This window comes from Camelina sativa, chromosome 14 (genome assembly GCF_030686135.1).
Source record: "Camelina sativa cultivar CO46 ecotype springtype chromosome 14, ASM3068613v1".
In the NCBI taxonomy this organism is placed as follows: Eukaryota; Viridiplantae; Streptophyta; class Magnoliopsida; order Brassicales; family Brassicaceae; genus Camelina; species Camelina sativa.
The window spans coordinates 25,729,743-25,743,947 of record NC_141893.1 but is presented as its reverse complement, the minus strand read 5'-3'; the positions used below and the strand labels follow the sequence as shown (position 1 = coordinate 25,743,947).

General features: G+C 34.1%; 3 protein-coding genes across 3 annotated transcripts; all 3 read left to right on the top strand.

Moving 5' to 3' along the window:
* The first annotated feature begins 202 nt into the window (after positions 1-202).
* Positions 203-1,477, top strand: LOC147928612 (uncharacterized). Its single transcript, XM_087486213.1, has one exon. It carries the CDS (start codon positions 203-205, stop codon positions 1,475-1,477), a length of 1,275 nt encoding a protein of 424 aa, XP_087342339.1.
* A 3,962-nt stretch (positions 1,478-5,439) lies between these two features.
* On the top strand, positions 5,440-7,453 carry LOC104742177 (uncharacterized). The gene is made up of 3 exons (XM_010463144.3): positions 5,440-6,103; positions 6,900-7,021; positions 7,120-7,453. Exons 1-3 carry the CDS (start codon positions 5,720-5,722, stop codon positions 7,268-7,270), a joined length of 657 nt encoding a protein of 218 aa, XP_010461446.3. The 5' UTR covers positions 5,440-5,719; the 3' UTR covers positions 7,271-7,453.
* Positions 7,454-12,547: 5,094 nt separating this feature from the next.
* LOC147928611 (uncharacterized) lies at positions 12,548-13,069 on the top strand. The gene has a single exon (XM_087486212.1). The coding sequence runs from the start codon at positions 12,548-12,550 to the stop codon at positions 13,067-13,069; it is 522 nt and encodes a 173-aa protein (XP_087342338.1).
* Positions 13,070-14,205: the final 1,136 nt, after the last annotated feature.

Below are 14,205 nucleotides of genomic sequence, written 5' to 3'. Positions count from 1 at the left end.
GAGACTTTTCTCAACCAAGCTTTCCGGCGCCGGCGAGGCCTTTTTCCGCCGGTGTCGGGATCAAATTGATAAATCTCTGATTCATCTCTTCTTTACCTTTCTAAGTGTATTCTTTTTTAAGCTTTTTTCCTAATTTTTTCCCCTTTTTAACTCCTTGCAAACCCTAATAAACTCCGACTCAGTTCCTACCAACGAACACCGCATGCCCCTGCGGCTATTCCATTCACCGGAGAGGCTGTCTTCGCAAATCTCGGACATCAATTCTACTCACTATTCACCGTGGCAATTTCAAGTGGAGTTAGGATTTTCCCCAGTGGACCTAGTTCCCGTCGTCGATCCAAACCGAGGCCACCGATTGGTCCCACTGATACGTCACTCACCGGAGATGCTCCCTGCAGCACACACCTCTCCGTTACTCTCGGCCAGCCACCACACCTTTTCTTTAGCTTGGCAATCGTTTGTGAAGTTAGGATTTTCCCTAGTGGACCTAACTATCAATGGCGACATTTACCACGACTACCGCACGGGGCCACTGATCTCTCACTCGCCGGCGAAGGTTCTTGCTCTGCAGATCTTCCCGCAATCCTCTGGCGGCGACCAACCGCGACATCCCTTGCCTCTGAAACTAGGGTTTTCCCCAGTGGACCTAGATTTCAGCTTAGGCCCATTAAGTCATAAAAGCCCTAAATCCATAAATCCACCTCAAGTATGCAACATTAGCAGGTTCAAGCTCAGTTCTTCACCGTCTATGACTCGCCACTGCCAAGCTCTGTTCTGTTTCTCAGTAATCAATGGACGAAGACTCCATTGGCGAAAGGTAACACCAGTTCCGCTTTGGCCACTCATATATCTTGTTCAAAACCTGGCTTTAGTTGTTTTTAGGAGCTTGCGGTTTGAGTATGAATCAATGCGATTATATAGTCTATGTTTTTCGATCTGCTCTAGCATAAGTGATATGCTTGGTTTTGAACTCTTAATGTTCAACGACGAGTTTCACTTAAGCTGGCCATCTGATGATTCCAAGCATCCTTTTCCTACCACTCACATCACCTGGATCCTAGTTCAAATAGTTGTTATTGCGTTTTATCGAAGTGATCAAATCCTTAGGCTCTGGATGGTAAAACAACCTTGCCTCGACTTTAAAACCATAGTCTCCCAAATCTTTGCTGTTTTGGTACTGTGGGTAGTGCTTCTCACCCCGGTGGACTTCAAAGCATCGATTCTATTCTCAACGTCTCAGCGTCTTATGACCGTGACCAATCATCTGTCCTTTGAGCTTCTCGAGGATGGCCTTTCGACCTACCAGTATCTCACATGTGCCAAGGGGCTTCCATGCTCATGGTTCACAGTTCTCCTGGATTTACAGTGGATGAACTATCTTTCTAACCTTGTGGTATTAAGGAATGCCTTCCTTTGTATTGCTTTAAACTTTGAAATTCTTGCTTCTTGTGCTCGTATCTGTTACTATCTTGAATGAACGAAAACTACTGGTTTGAAAATTAAAAAAAAAAAAAAACGAAAACATATTTATATAAAAAAAGAAAAAATTACATAAACTGTAGATTAAAAAGGCATAAGAAAATATAGAAAATAACATAAATTTAATAAAATAAACAAAGACATGAGTGACAATGATGAGAGTTAGATTCCTAGCATCACGGGTTGGAGAAAAGGCTGACACATAAAAGAGTAACACAATATATCATTTACGTGACCCTTAATTCGTTTCTATTCTCACACTTTGCGCCAAATCTAATTTTAAATAGGTATCTCGTATATGTACATCTATACAACCCGTGATGTTTTCTAGTTATGCAAAACATTCATCAAGAATCAAACATGCTTAGTTAACACAAGAACATCTTTCAAATACTATACTAGAACAAATTTTTTTTCATTTTTCTTTTCATTTATCATAATGACATTGGAATCGTTAAACCGGGTTCTTTATTTTACTGATTTTGCATCCTCATTTTTTACTGGGGTTAAAGTTTTTTTACAATAAAAGAAAGAGTTTACGTTACGTGGCTCAATTCACGAGGACCTTGCAAGTTTACATCACCGATACTTTTTATAGTATATACTAATTAATACTACAGAGAAACGTACAGCATCACCAATAATTATTGACGTTGACGAAAACCAAATTTATAAGCCTCTCTATCTAGACTACTTCATTTATTCCACATACTCCAAAACATTTTTAATCTATACTTTACTTAGTTCTCTGAGCACATTTACATGATAATTACTTTATTTTCGAGAAGTTCACTTCCAATTTCAACAGTTTGTAAATCATCATGTTACATTAAAATGTGGGTTTGATTGTTTGAAGCAAAATGTTGACATAATGGTCTTAAATTAGAATGTTGCATTGGCCGTGCCGTAACAAAATATTTGTCTTCAGGTAATTGTGGTTTTGAAGTTGATCAAGTTCATACATATATAAATATATAAATGTAGTGTTCTGTAATAATGGAGTGAGCTTGTTACTTTCATGCTTCCTATTTCCAATTTTCGTGTAACACAAACAATTTGACTTCAAAGGTGAATATAGAATTTAACCTTTTTTACTGGACATTAATTTTCGATAGTTGATATGGGGTTTTTACTTATTTACTAGTACCATCTACTTCAAATATAATTAAAATAAATAATAAATTTGATAAAATATTTGAAAATTTCATACATATTTAAACAGTTCACATTTTAAACAACTAGACATATCATTCTTACATTATCTTTCTACTTAAAAAATTCAATAACATAATTATAGAGAACAAAAATCCCCTTAAATGATACTATATTTAAAAAATTAGATACATATGTCTTACTATTGTAGTAAAATACAAGCATTTCTTATGTTGTGATTTTACATTTAAACAGATGCAATTATATTATACATTACGTTTTAATAAGCATTTTTACAATGAGCTTAAAACAGAATTTTGTGTGGTAGGAAGTTATGTCAGAATAAATGATTCTTTACTTGTTTTGAGTCTGACAAGTGAATGAAGGAAGATGCAGAAGCTGAGAAGCAAACAACTCTCTAATTTATACACACACCCACATATAAAAAAAAAAAAAAAAAAAAATCTATTTTACCCTTCCACCAGTTTCCAAATCTGTAAAAATTGATAATTCTTTTCCTAATCTTTTCACTTCCTATATTTTTACCCTGAGTGTGTCACAACAACTTACAACCCACACAGTCACAGGGGTCATATCTCTATTTTATTACTTTATTAGTCTTGTTTAATGTTTAATGAAGAGACTGACCAAACCTTTTCTTATCGTTCTGAAGTAATTTAGAAGAAAACACATGGGTTATAGAACTTAGTATCATAGAAGTATGCGTGTTTGAATTGGAATTATTATTTGACCATCTCATCGGTCAACATGTTTGAAAATATTACATTATTCGAGTACCTTTGATCAGATGTTGTCCTATTTTACATTTAAAAATATTGCATATTTCTTAATAGTGTTTAAAATTAAAGAGTTCGATCTCTTTTTCAAGGCTTGTTAAAATCATAAGAAAAATATAAGTTGTTTTTAACATGATGTGATGTTTCTTATTTCTTGTATAAACCTTAACACCAAATTTTTATAGTTTTGCCCAAAACAATAAAACAAAGTATTATAAAACGAAGTCATTAATTACTATCATGATGCTTACATAAATTGAAGACCCTTGTTTTGTTGCACTAAATTTTGAGGTTAGGGAATGTATCAAACTTGAAGCCCTTCGGTCTTAATTGTGTGTGTCTTTGGCTTGTTTAAAGTTTAGACACCGAAAATGTGAGGAAAAAAACAAAGAAGCAAAAAAGTCCAAAGGAAAAATACAAGTGTGGGACGATGATATATTGATATGGGAGAAGAGGACAAAGGAAGATATGAAAGCAAAATGTGAATGAGGTAATCTGACACATAGATGAAACCCATAAATTTACGTACGTATAAAGTTACCAAAATATACGTTTAATAGGGAAAGAGATAAGATCCTTTTTTTTTTTTCTCATTTTCTGGACCACCCCTATGCTATTGATATGACTTTGGTGTATTATGTATTCATGTATGATTTGATATGTGTGATTAAACGCTGCATCTCTATTGCATGAACAGCTTCGTGTTGGTTCACTTTGTTAGTGGGGAGGGTATCATACAAACCTACCGGTCAACCCCAAAACGTATAAACAAAATGATGAGACAAAAGCTAAAATACGCAAAAATGACATAAGTTAGCATGTAAACTAGAACATCGGCTCGCGATTTACATATGATCTTCAATGGCGATCTTCCTCGCTAACACCATGCTTGTTTTTTTCCCCCGTTTGTTGTGAAGATAGTATTATGCGTTACTTTTACTTTTCCAATTAAAAAAGAATAAGGACAATTAATCCAGTAATAGAATATTACGATATAACTTTTTGAAGAGCCATAGATCTAAAATGCATCCTAGAAAAAGTGCACCTAGGACACATATGAAGTCCATGAAAGAAGCTGCCAACCAAACGAAACATACAAGATATTATGGCGACCACCGGCTATTTAACGCGACATGCCTTTTTCGATATTTAAACACAATTTTTTTTCTTTTATATAGAAATTAATAATGGAATTAAGGATAACCCATATCAAAAGGATCTGGTGAGTTTTGAGGGTAGAGCCACGACTGTTAATAATAAGTTTCAAGCTTGTCCATTGTTGGTATATATGAATTGGGATTAGTTTAAGTGATTTAGTGCCTCTTTTGGTGGTTGTAGTTTTGTGTTTATAACATCAAAAGATACAATTGATCAACTCTTATGTAATCGTATTGAGCATCATACTGGTGAAATTGTGAATGTGACTCCTCGAAACGTACCCTTTAAAATAGGGAAACTTGTAGAAGTTTTATAGTGTGTAATTGCTTCATATTCCAGCTCCAGATGATTAGTCGTATTCATACATGCAAAAGAAAAATAAGAAAGCGGAGATCAAAACCAAACCGTTACGGTCGTCTTAAAAAAATTATTTATTACAAAATTGACTAAAATATGAAAATCGAACCAAAATGTGAAAATCTGAACATTATTTATTACAAAATGGACTTTTTTCACAATAGTTGTGCTCCATTATTAAAAGGTTTGGCGACCATAAAAAAGTGACATTGTTAAAATGGTGAATGTTGGAGTAAATGACAAAACTTTATAACAATTTTGAAGACAAGCCTATTCTCTAGTTTCACTAGTACTTTTTAGCCCAAAAGACTTCTAAGTTCTAACTAATAATTTCAATTCGGTTTTACTTAAATTGACGTTTTAGAATTGTAAAATTCCTATACCAAATAAAACAGAACTAAACCAAACCAAACTAATATTTTATATATATAGAAAAGGTAAAAAAATACTATTGTTTGGTTGCTTAAAGTTTAGCAATTAAATAACACACTTTATTGTGGGCACATGATTCACCCTTAATGCCCTGTCGCTCACTCTTTATTAGCAAAACCAATTACACCTCTCTCTCTCTCTCTCTCTCTCTCTCTCTCTCTCTCTCTCTTCTTCTTCTCTTTCACAATTTCGAGTTTTACATCAAAGCCTCTTCACTTTCTCTCTCTCTCTCTCTCTCTAGGCTCTAGTACAGTCTCCTACTACCTACTTCTTCTCCCTCCCTCTCTCTTCATTTTTCACTACATAAATCTTCAACCTCCCATCACTCCACTCCTCCAAAGAAAATGCAATTCTCGAGAAACTCGTTTCTTAGGCAACTAAGCAGAAAAGAAGGTTGGAGGTCGGCTTCTAGAAGGTGGACTTCCGGAGATAGCTCAACGGCCTTCAACGACGACACAAGCGGTGGTGGTTGTGGTGGTGGTGGTTACTCCTCAATGGAGGGTCTTTATGGGGTTTACTCTGGTGGAGACACGGCTGCAAGAACTAAGAGAGTGATGGTTGTGGTGGATGAGACTTCGAGGTCTAAGCATGCCATGATGTGGGCTTTAACTCATTTGACTAACAAAGGAGATTTGATGACTCTTCTTCATGTTGTCTCTCCTCATGATGAAGCTACTCCTTCTTTGGCTCAATCTCTTGGTTCTCTCTGCAAAGCTTGTAAACCCGAGGTACGTACTTACTAATTAAGTTTACTATATATACTTAAACCAAAAAAATTGATTAAGCAGACTATTATTATTTTCCCAAAGAGATGACTTACTAAGGTTTAATTAGGCTTCCAAATTTTATAGTTTTCGCTGAAGATAATTGCTATTCTGTATGTTTGGATTTTGGAAACTAGTTAGAGAAGTAATTATCATATTTGGGTTTTAATTTTGTTTTTTTTTGGGGTTAATGGATAAGTTGTGTTGAGGTACTTGAGTATTGGAGCAATGCATGCGTGAGAGAATCTAACTCTGTGATGGTCATAGTGACTGATGGCTCCTCACTTTGTTTTTTGTAAAAACAGAAAGGAAAATTATTTTGGATTTAGAGAATACTTTCATCATTATTCATTCTGCAAAGTATAGCTTTTTCAGTTAGAATTGCAGCTTTTGTTCTTAGTTTAGATCTAATGTTTTTAAAACTCGTTATTAGATCTAAAGTATACTTGGTATCACAAATTGAGTTACTTAAAAAGTGTCCTTACCCATTTAAGAATATTTTATTTGGCTTTTGAAAATGGTACTTGTAAAACAACTAACATAGTAACATGTAATCAGGTAGAGTTTTTTGTAAGATTGATAATTTCTAAGAAAACTGTCGCGACATTTTTCTAATACTATAATTCACCATTCATTAATTGTAATTAATTACTTAAAAATTCCCTTAAGAGTTTTATATGAGTTTGGAGAAATTAGAAACAAATGTGTATATTAATTTGTGAGAACATAACTATAATAATATAATTGTTTTGGACAAAAGGTGGATGTGGAGGCATTGGTGATTCAAGGACCAAAGCTAGCAACAGTGTTAAGCCAAGTGAAGAAGCTTGAAGTCTCTGTGCTTGTGTTGAGTCAGAAAAAATCTGCACCACTCATCTCTTGGTGCGTCATCTCAACCGTCAGATCTCTTTCCCTATCATGATTCTCTCGTTTCAATAATTACTTACACATTTTTTTGTCGTCGTTTTGTGTGTGTGTAGCTTATGTGGACCTAGCAGATCAGAGGAGCTCGTGAATCGTTGCATCAACGGTGCAGATTGCTTGACGATTGGTGTAAGGAAACAATGCAAAGGTGTTGGTGGGTACTTGATCAACACAAGATGGCAGAAAAATTTCTGGCTTTTAGCCTGATCGCAATTCTAATCTAATTAGATATATTGTGTTAGTTTGTGTTATTGTAGTTTAATAAACTCTCTATGGTTGATAAAAAAAAAAAAAAAACTCTCTATGTAGTAATCTCTTTGTTGTCTTATGTTAACATAACTTGTCTTATATGTCTTGTAAGAAACTAAAAGTTATATCTTTGTATCCCCACTACATCGGTTCCACTATATTTGACATTAGTCTCCCAATTCTTGTCCCATATAGATTCAATTTTTGGACCAAGTTTCAAATCTTGTTTGGGAACAGAGTTGTTCTTGTTTCCACCATTTGGAAGAAGTCTAAAAAATATATTAATAACTTAGTACAACTAAATTCTAATGCATCGAGGAAACCAAAATTAGTTCATAGCCGATTAAGAGATATAATGTTGGGAGTTATTTTGTTTTGTTTTTTGGCCTAAAATATGATTGGGGGATTAGACCTCTTATACAAAATTTGGTAAATAAAACATTGAATTTTTTTGAATACATACCTTAATTTTAGTAGGAAATTTGAAATCTATACTAAATTTTTGAAGTCTTTAATATATACCTTATATATTATATAAAATAACTATTTTGTTCTTAATTAAAAATTAAAAACATTGTGTAAATTAGATATTCGAAATTTTGCTAAATTGTTTTAGAAAATGATGAATAAATTCATTAATATAATATTAATTAATAACTAAAATATTAAAATTTAGATAAAATAAATAAAATATGAACTTAAGTAATAATTAAAATATCTGGTATTATTTAGTAATTATTTTTAAAAAACATTTATATAAAAATAAAATAAAATTAATTAAAATTATTCTTTTTGGATTTATGTTTAGTAACATTCAAGATAATATTACTTTTCAATATATATATATATATATAAATTCACTAATAATTCTTTAATTTTTCATTCAATAAAAGTTTTTGAAAATAAATAAATATATTTCGATATATGAAATATTTTACTGAAAATTCGAATATAAGTTACATAATTTTAATTTATTTTAAAATTTATTAAGTTTAATAACATAGTCAAATATTGTGAGCTTTTAGAAAATAAATCAACAGTTCAAAAAAATCAGCTATGTAACAATAAAATATATAAGTAAAAAAAAAAAACACAAATCAGCAAGAATAAAATATAAGTCGACAGTTCAAAAGTCAAACATATTAATAAGTCAACGTAAAATGAAATAAGTCTACTAAGACCAAACAAATCGACGAGAAAAAAATATAAGTCAACAAACAAAACAAATAAGTCAACATCATCAAAAGTCGACTATGTAAAAAAAAAAAGTCGAGAATTTTAAAATAAATTGATGGAAAAATAAATAAGTCAACAAAAATTAAACTTAAATCAACCATTCAAAATATCGACCTAATTAATAAATCAATGTAAAATATAATAAGTCAACAATGAATAAACAAATAAATAGAAAAATATAGATCGCTGAACAAAAAAAATAAGTCAAAAGTTAAAAAAATAGACTATGTTATCGATGACAAAGATAATTGAGTCAACATAACTAAAACAACAAAACGATTGTTCAAAAAATTGACATTATAAATAAATCAACATTGATTAAAATAAAGCCAAAACATTAATATATATCTATTATAAATTGTATAATCTTGAATTATTAATTTTTAAATAAATTTCTATCTAAATAATATCAACAAAAATATTTAAGTTCTTTTTTTATTCAAAATTTTAAGATCAAAAATTGATTCATGTAATCATTATTTAAAATACAATAAATATATTTTTGTTATAATTTATATTTGCTAATAATTTATTCCAAATTTAATAATTTTCAAAAGTAATTTATTTTAATATTTGAATTATTTTAAAATTTAAATTTATTTTTTTTGTTTTTATTATTTTGATTTAATTGTTAAAATAATTTTGAATAATAGGGTATACAAATAATTTCTATTGAGTGTAATTTTCAAATTTCTTTAAAAATTTAGTATATTCTCAAAAATGTCCCTAAAACATTAGCTAACATTTGGGGAAGACAACAAACCTATGTTTTTTTTAATAAGTAAAATATTGTTTGACATGGTCATGACATATGATGTAATATAAAGAGACAAAAATAATAGAAGAAAACTAACACATGATTTCCAAAATTTTTGGTTTTGACCTGGTCATTTTCTTTCATATACATATATGAGGAGGTGATGTACATTTATGAGGATGGAAAGACAACTGCTTGCTCTTCTAATTCTGTTTGTTATATTTTTTCACCAACCGAAATCTAACCACTCAAACAGCACAGACCAAGCTGCGAAACATAATATTTTTCTCATCCTTTAAATATGTATATATATATATATATATATATATCCAAAAAATAGAAATAAGAAAGGAAATATATATGGTGAGTGTAGTATATATGCATATGAAACCATACTAGTTGTGAGCACTTAAACAGAAGAGAAACTTGAAACCATACTAGTAGTTGTTTTCTTTGTTTGAAAACGATTCCTAGATAGAATATATTCAATACAAAATAGAAGGTGTGGTTAAATATATCATAGTTTCTGTTTCCATATTGATTTTGCTGTATTTTTTAAGTTGAAATGTTATGTAAAATATTTTGGAAACAAAATCTGAAGTAATGCTATTTTTAGAAAATTTTTAGGGATTCACTTTGTAAATAAGTACAAATAAAAGGGTAGAACCCAAAATGTCTTTAAAAAATGTATATAGATACATTAAAACCTCTATAAATTAATAAAATCATGACCATGCAATAGAGGTTTTATTTTATCGATAAATTAATAATTATTAATTTATCGATAAAATAATATTTTATTAATTTATGAAGAAATTTTCTTATTTTCATAATTTTGAAAATTTTCTATTACAACATAATATATTTTTGTTATCATTTCTATTTTTAAAGAATTTTCTTAATTTATAATATTGGTTATCATAATAGGATGAATTTAAATTGTTTACTAAATTACATCTAGGTAAAAATGATAAATGTTAGAAGTTTAAAGTTTAGAAAAAATTGCTACTACTATCATTTATGGTAATGACGAAGTCGAAGAAGATATTGCAGTACATTTTGAAACAGTTACTAAATAAGCAATTATCGCATCTAGACTCTCCACAATTTTTACATAATGTTTGACATTTTCAAAGGGAGCATCTACTATCATCTTAGTTAGCTGTGGAGGATCTTCAAATGGATCTTCAAATAAATGTATGTCTCTGATTACAATGTTAATATGTATGTCTCTGATTACAATGTTAATAAATGGTCTGTTTTCTGCATCGGCGTAAGCTTCATTTATCCTAGAAGTGTCAAACCCATCAGCGATTTCCCCAAACACCTGAAAAGAATAGCATATATATAATTGGTAACAGGTATAGTCAACAAGAAAGAACTGAAAGAAGTCTGATTGTCTATTATGCTTATAGAGTGATGCAGCGTGTCTTTACCTTTCTTTTTCTTTCTTAACATGTTGGGCTTTGGTTTTACGATTCTCTTTACTTGGGCTTTACGTTTGTTTCTTTAAAAGCTTTAAGACGGTTTAACTTAAGGTTTCTCGTTTTGTCAAGTAGTCTCTCAACCTTATTGAAGGGGATAACTTTTTATTGAATAATATTTCAGAGCTTTAAGCTTTTCTTTCTCTTGTTTATCGGCTATTCTCTTGAATCAACGATCTACAAGTTCGTCTCTTGTCGGTATTCTTTGAATCAACGACATCAAGACAACCCCTTTGTTCGGCCATTCGCAAGAATCAACGAGCACAAGGTTTTCTATCGGTTACGCTGCGCCATTTTTGGTATCAGAGCCAAAGACGATCTTCATCCAGTTGTTAGCTTCTTCAAACATGGCCCCCACACGCAACTCAAAGAAACAAGAAGGATGTGACGACGAATCCTTCAACGAATGGGCAGAGCTTCGACAAACCCTACTGTCGATGCAGGAAAACATCCAAGCAACAATCGCTCAGTCTATGCAAGCTTTGGCGGAAACGATTTTACAGAACCAGTTTCAGCAACAAGGTGAGGATTATGAGAGTTCGGAAGGTAGTCTCAGTAAGCCTTTTGCTCGTGATCGCAAACCAAAACAGAGGCATCATTGTGGAACAGAGGAGCGAGAGCGTGAAGATAGTAGGTGGGAGTCGGGTTTTAAACTCGATTTACCAGAGTTCCATGGGAGCATTTGTGGGGATGAGCTGTTAGATTGGCTCACCACTGTGGATGAGATCATGGAGTTCAAACACGTTCCAGAGGAAAGAAAGGTCGCCTTGGTGGCCACCAAATTCCGAGGAAGAGCAGCATCATGGTGGACACAATTGAAGTCAACCCGGTCCCGTAATGGCAAGTCGAAGATTGAGTCGTGGGATAAGCTGCATAAGCATCTCAAGTCCTCTTTTCTCCCACAGAATTATGAAAGGACCATGTACAATCGGTTACAAAATCTGAGATAGGGTTCTCGTACAGTCGACGAGTACATGGATGAATTTTTATTGCTAATCACGAGGAATGAGATTTTTGATAGTGAACTTCAGTTGGTTTCTCGTTTCATCGGCGGTTTGCGACCTCAACTTCAGAATTCGTTGAATCAATTTGATCCAACAACCATTGCTGAAGCCCATCGAAGAGCTGTTGCTTTCGAACAACAGTTCAAAGCGAATACAACTTGGAATTCGACCAATCTCACTCGCAGCTTTGGCGGTATCAACAGAGATAATGTGAAAACCCAACCTCTTGGAAAAGAAGTGGAAGCTGCAGGCAGCTCGAGCACTGCACCATTGGAGGCTCTAAATCTGCGCCGTTCCACACAACCCAATGCTTTGCGATGTTTCATTTGTGGGGAACAGGGTCATCTCATGACCGCTTGTCCTCAGAAGACTCGTCGGGGCTTGTTGATGGACAACATCGCATGGGATGATGAAGGTGTAGAACAGGGGGACGAAGGTGACGTATTGGAAGAGGATCATCATACGGGAGACAGGGGAGCTTTACTTGTTGCACGAGTTTCATACAAATATTTTCCAATCGACCTGCACCATTAAAGGCAAGGTTTGTTGCTTTGTCGTTGACTCGGGTAGTAGTCGTAATGTGGTGTCTGAGGAGGCAGTAAAGAAGTTAGGACTGCAACGAGAGGCTCACCTGATACCCTACAAGCTCAAGTGGCTCAATAAAGGGATAGATATTCGTATCTCCCAACGGGCATTGGTCCCTTTGTCTATTAGCAAGTACTACAAGGACAATTTGTTTTGTGACATTGTGCCAATGGATGTTGGGCATGTCATTTTGGGGCGTCCCTGGCAGTACGATCGTGAGGTGTCACATAATGGGAAGACTAATGTTTATAGCTTCGTCTTTGATAACAGACGCATTGTGCTGTTGCCAAATCCGGACCCGCCTTTGTTACCAGATAGTATGCCGGGAAAAGATGGTGTTGGCAAAGAGGTAGTAGTTTCGCAAGGGGATAAGGTGTTGTTTTGTTCTTCAACTGCGTTTGTGGAAGAGTTCAAGGACACGGGTTTTGCGGGTGTGTTATTGTCGGCTAGCAGTACTCCGAGCATTGTCACACCGTTAGCACCATGTGTAGAAGATTTGTTACAAGAATTTTTGGATGTCTTTCCGTCTGAGCTTCCTAAGGGACTTCCTCCTCTACGAGATATACAACACCATATTGATTTCTATCCTGGAGCAGCTCTCCCTAACAGAACACATTACCGAATGAGCCCGCAGGAGCATGAAGAGCTACGAAGACAAGTTGAAGATCTTGTCGTTAAAGGGCATGTGTGAGAGAGTTTAAGTCTGTGCGCGATCCCTGCACTCCTTATTCCTAAGAAGGACGGTTCATGGCGAATGTGCATAGACAGTTGTGCTATCAACAAGATAACCATTCGTTATCGGTTCCCTATTCCACGACTAGATGATTTGCTTGATCAAATTGGGACTGCTACAATTTTTTCGAAGCTAGATTTAAAGAGTGGTTACCATCAAATTCGTATTCGCCCTGGTGATGAGTGGAAAACGGCTTTTAAGACGCGGGAAGGACTATTTGAATGGTTGGTAATGCCCTTCTGGTCTCTCTAATGCACCAAGTACTTTTATGCGGGTGATGAATCAAGCATTGCGACCTTTTATTGGTAAGTTTGTGGTTGTCTACTTTGATGACATATTGATTTTTAGCTCGTCTGTAACGGCTCATCAAGATCATCTTCGTCAAGTTGTACGGGTTCTTCGTCAAGAAACCTTTTTTGACGCAAGACAAAAGTGTGAGTTGGGAGTCACTAGTGTGTTGTTCCTTGGTTATGTAGTCTCGTCGAATGGTCTCTCCATGGACATGAGCAAGGTCGAGGCCATTAAATCCTGGCCGGTGCCAAAGACCGTTACAGAGGTGCGTAGTTTCATGGCTTGGCGTCGTTTTATAGACGTTTTGTTCCTCATTTTAGTTCTATATATTATGGTTCCTGTGACGGATTGTATGAGAGACGACAAGTTTGTTTGGTCGGTATAAGCTCAAGACACCTTTGATCTGGTGAAGCATAAGTTAACATCGGCACCTATTTTGGTCCTTCCGGACTTTGAACTACCCTTTGAACTCCACTGTGATGCTTCTAAACTTGGTATTGGTGCGGTTCTTAGCCAACAGTCTCGTTCAGTGGCTTATTTTAGTGAGAAACTGTCAGGAGCTCGAAGTCGCTATAGTACCTACGATGTTGAATTCTATGCCGTGGTTCAAGCAATTAAGCATTGGCGACATTATCTTGTGCATCGAGAGTTTGTGTTGATTACGGATCATGATGCTCTTAAGAACTTTGACAGTCAGGTCAAAGTCTCTGCACTTCATGCATCATGGATTTCTTATTTACAACAGTTTACATTCTCCATACGTCAAAAAGCGGGAAAGTTGAATCGAGTCGCAGATGCTTTAA

What these genes read in the sequence shown, in the direction of transcription:
- LOC104742177 (XM_010463144.3), top strand. Translation starts at nt 5,720, where the DNA reads ATGCAATTCTCGAGAAACTCGTTTCTTAGGCAACTAAGCAGAAAAGAA. An exon ending in GCAAAGCTTGTAAACCCGAG is followed by an intron (nt 6,104 to 6,899) that starts GTACGTACTTAC and finishes TTTGGACAAAAG; the next exon opens with GTGGATGTGGAGGCATTGGT. An exon ending in TCTGCACCACTCATCTCTTG is followed by an intron (nt 7,022 to 7,119) that starts GTGCGTCATCTC and finishes GTGTGTGTGTAG; the next exon opens with CTTATGTGGACCTAGCAGAT.
- LOC147928612 (XM_087486213.1), top strand. Translation starts at nt 203, where the DNA reads ATGCCCCTGCGGCTATTCCATTCACCGGAGAGGCTGTCTTCGCAAATC.
- LOC147928611 (XM_087486212.1), top strand. Translation starts at nt 12,548, where the DNA reads ATGGATGTTGGGCATGTCATTTTGGGGCGTCCCTGGCAGTACGATCGT.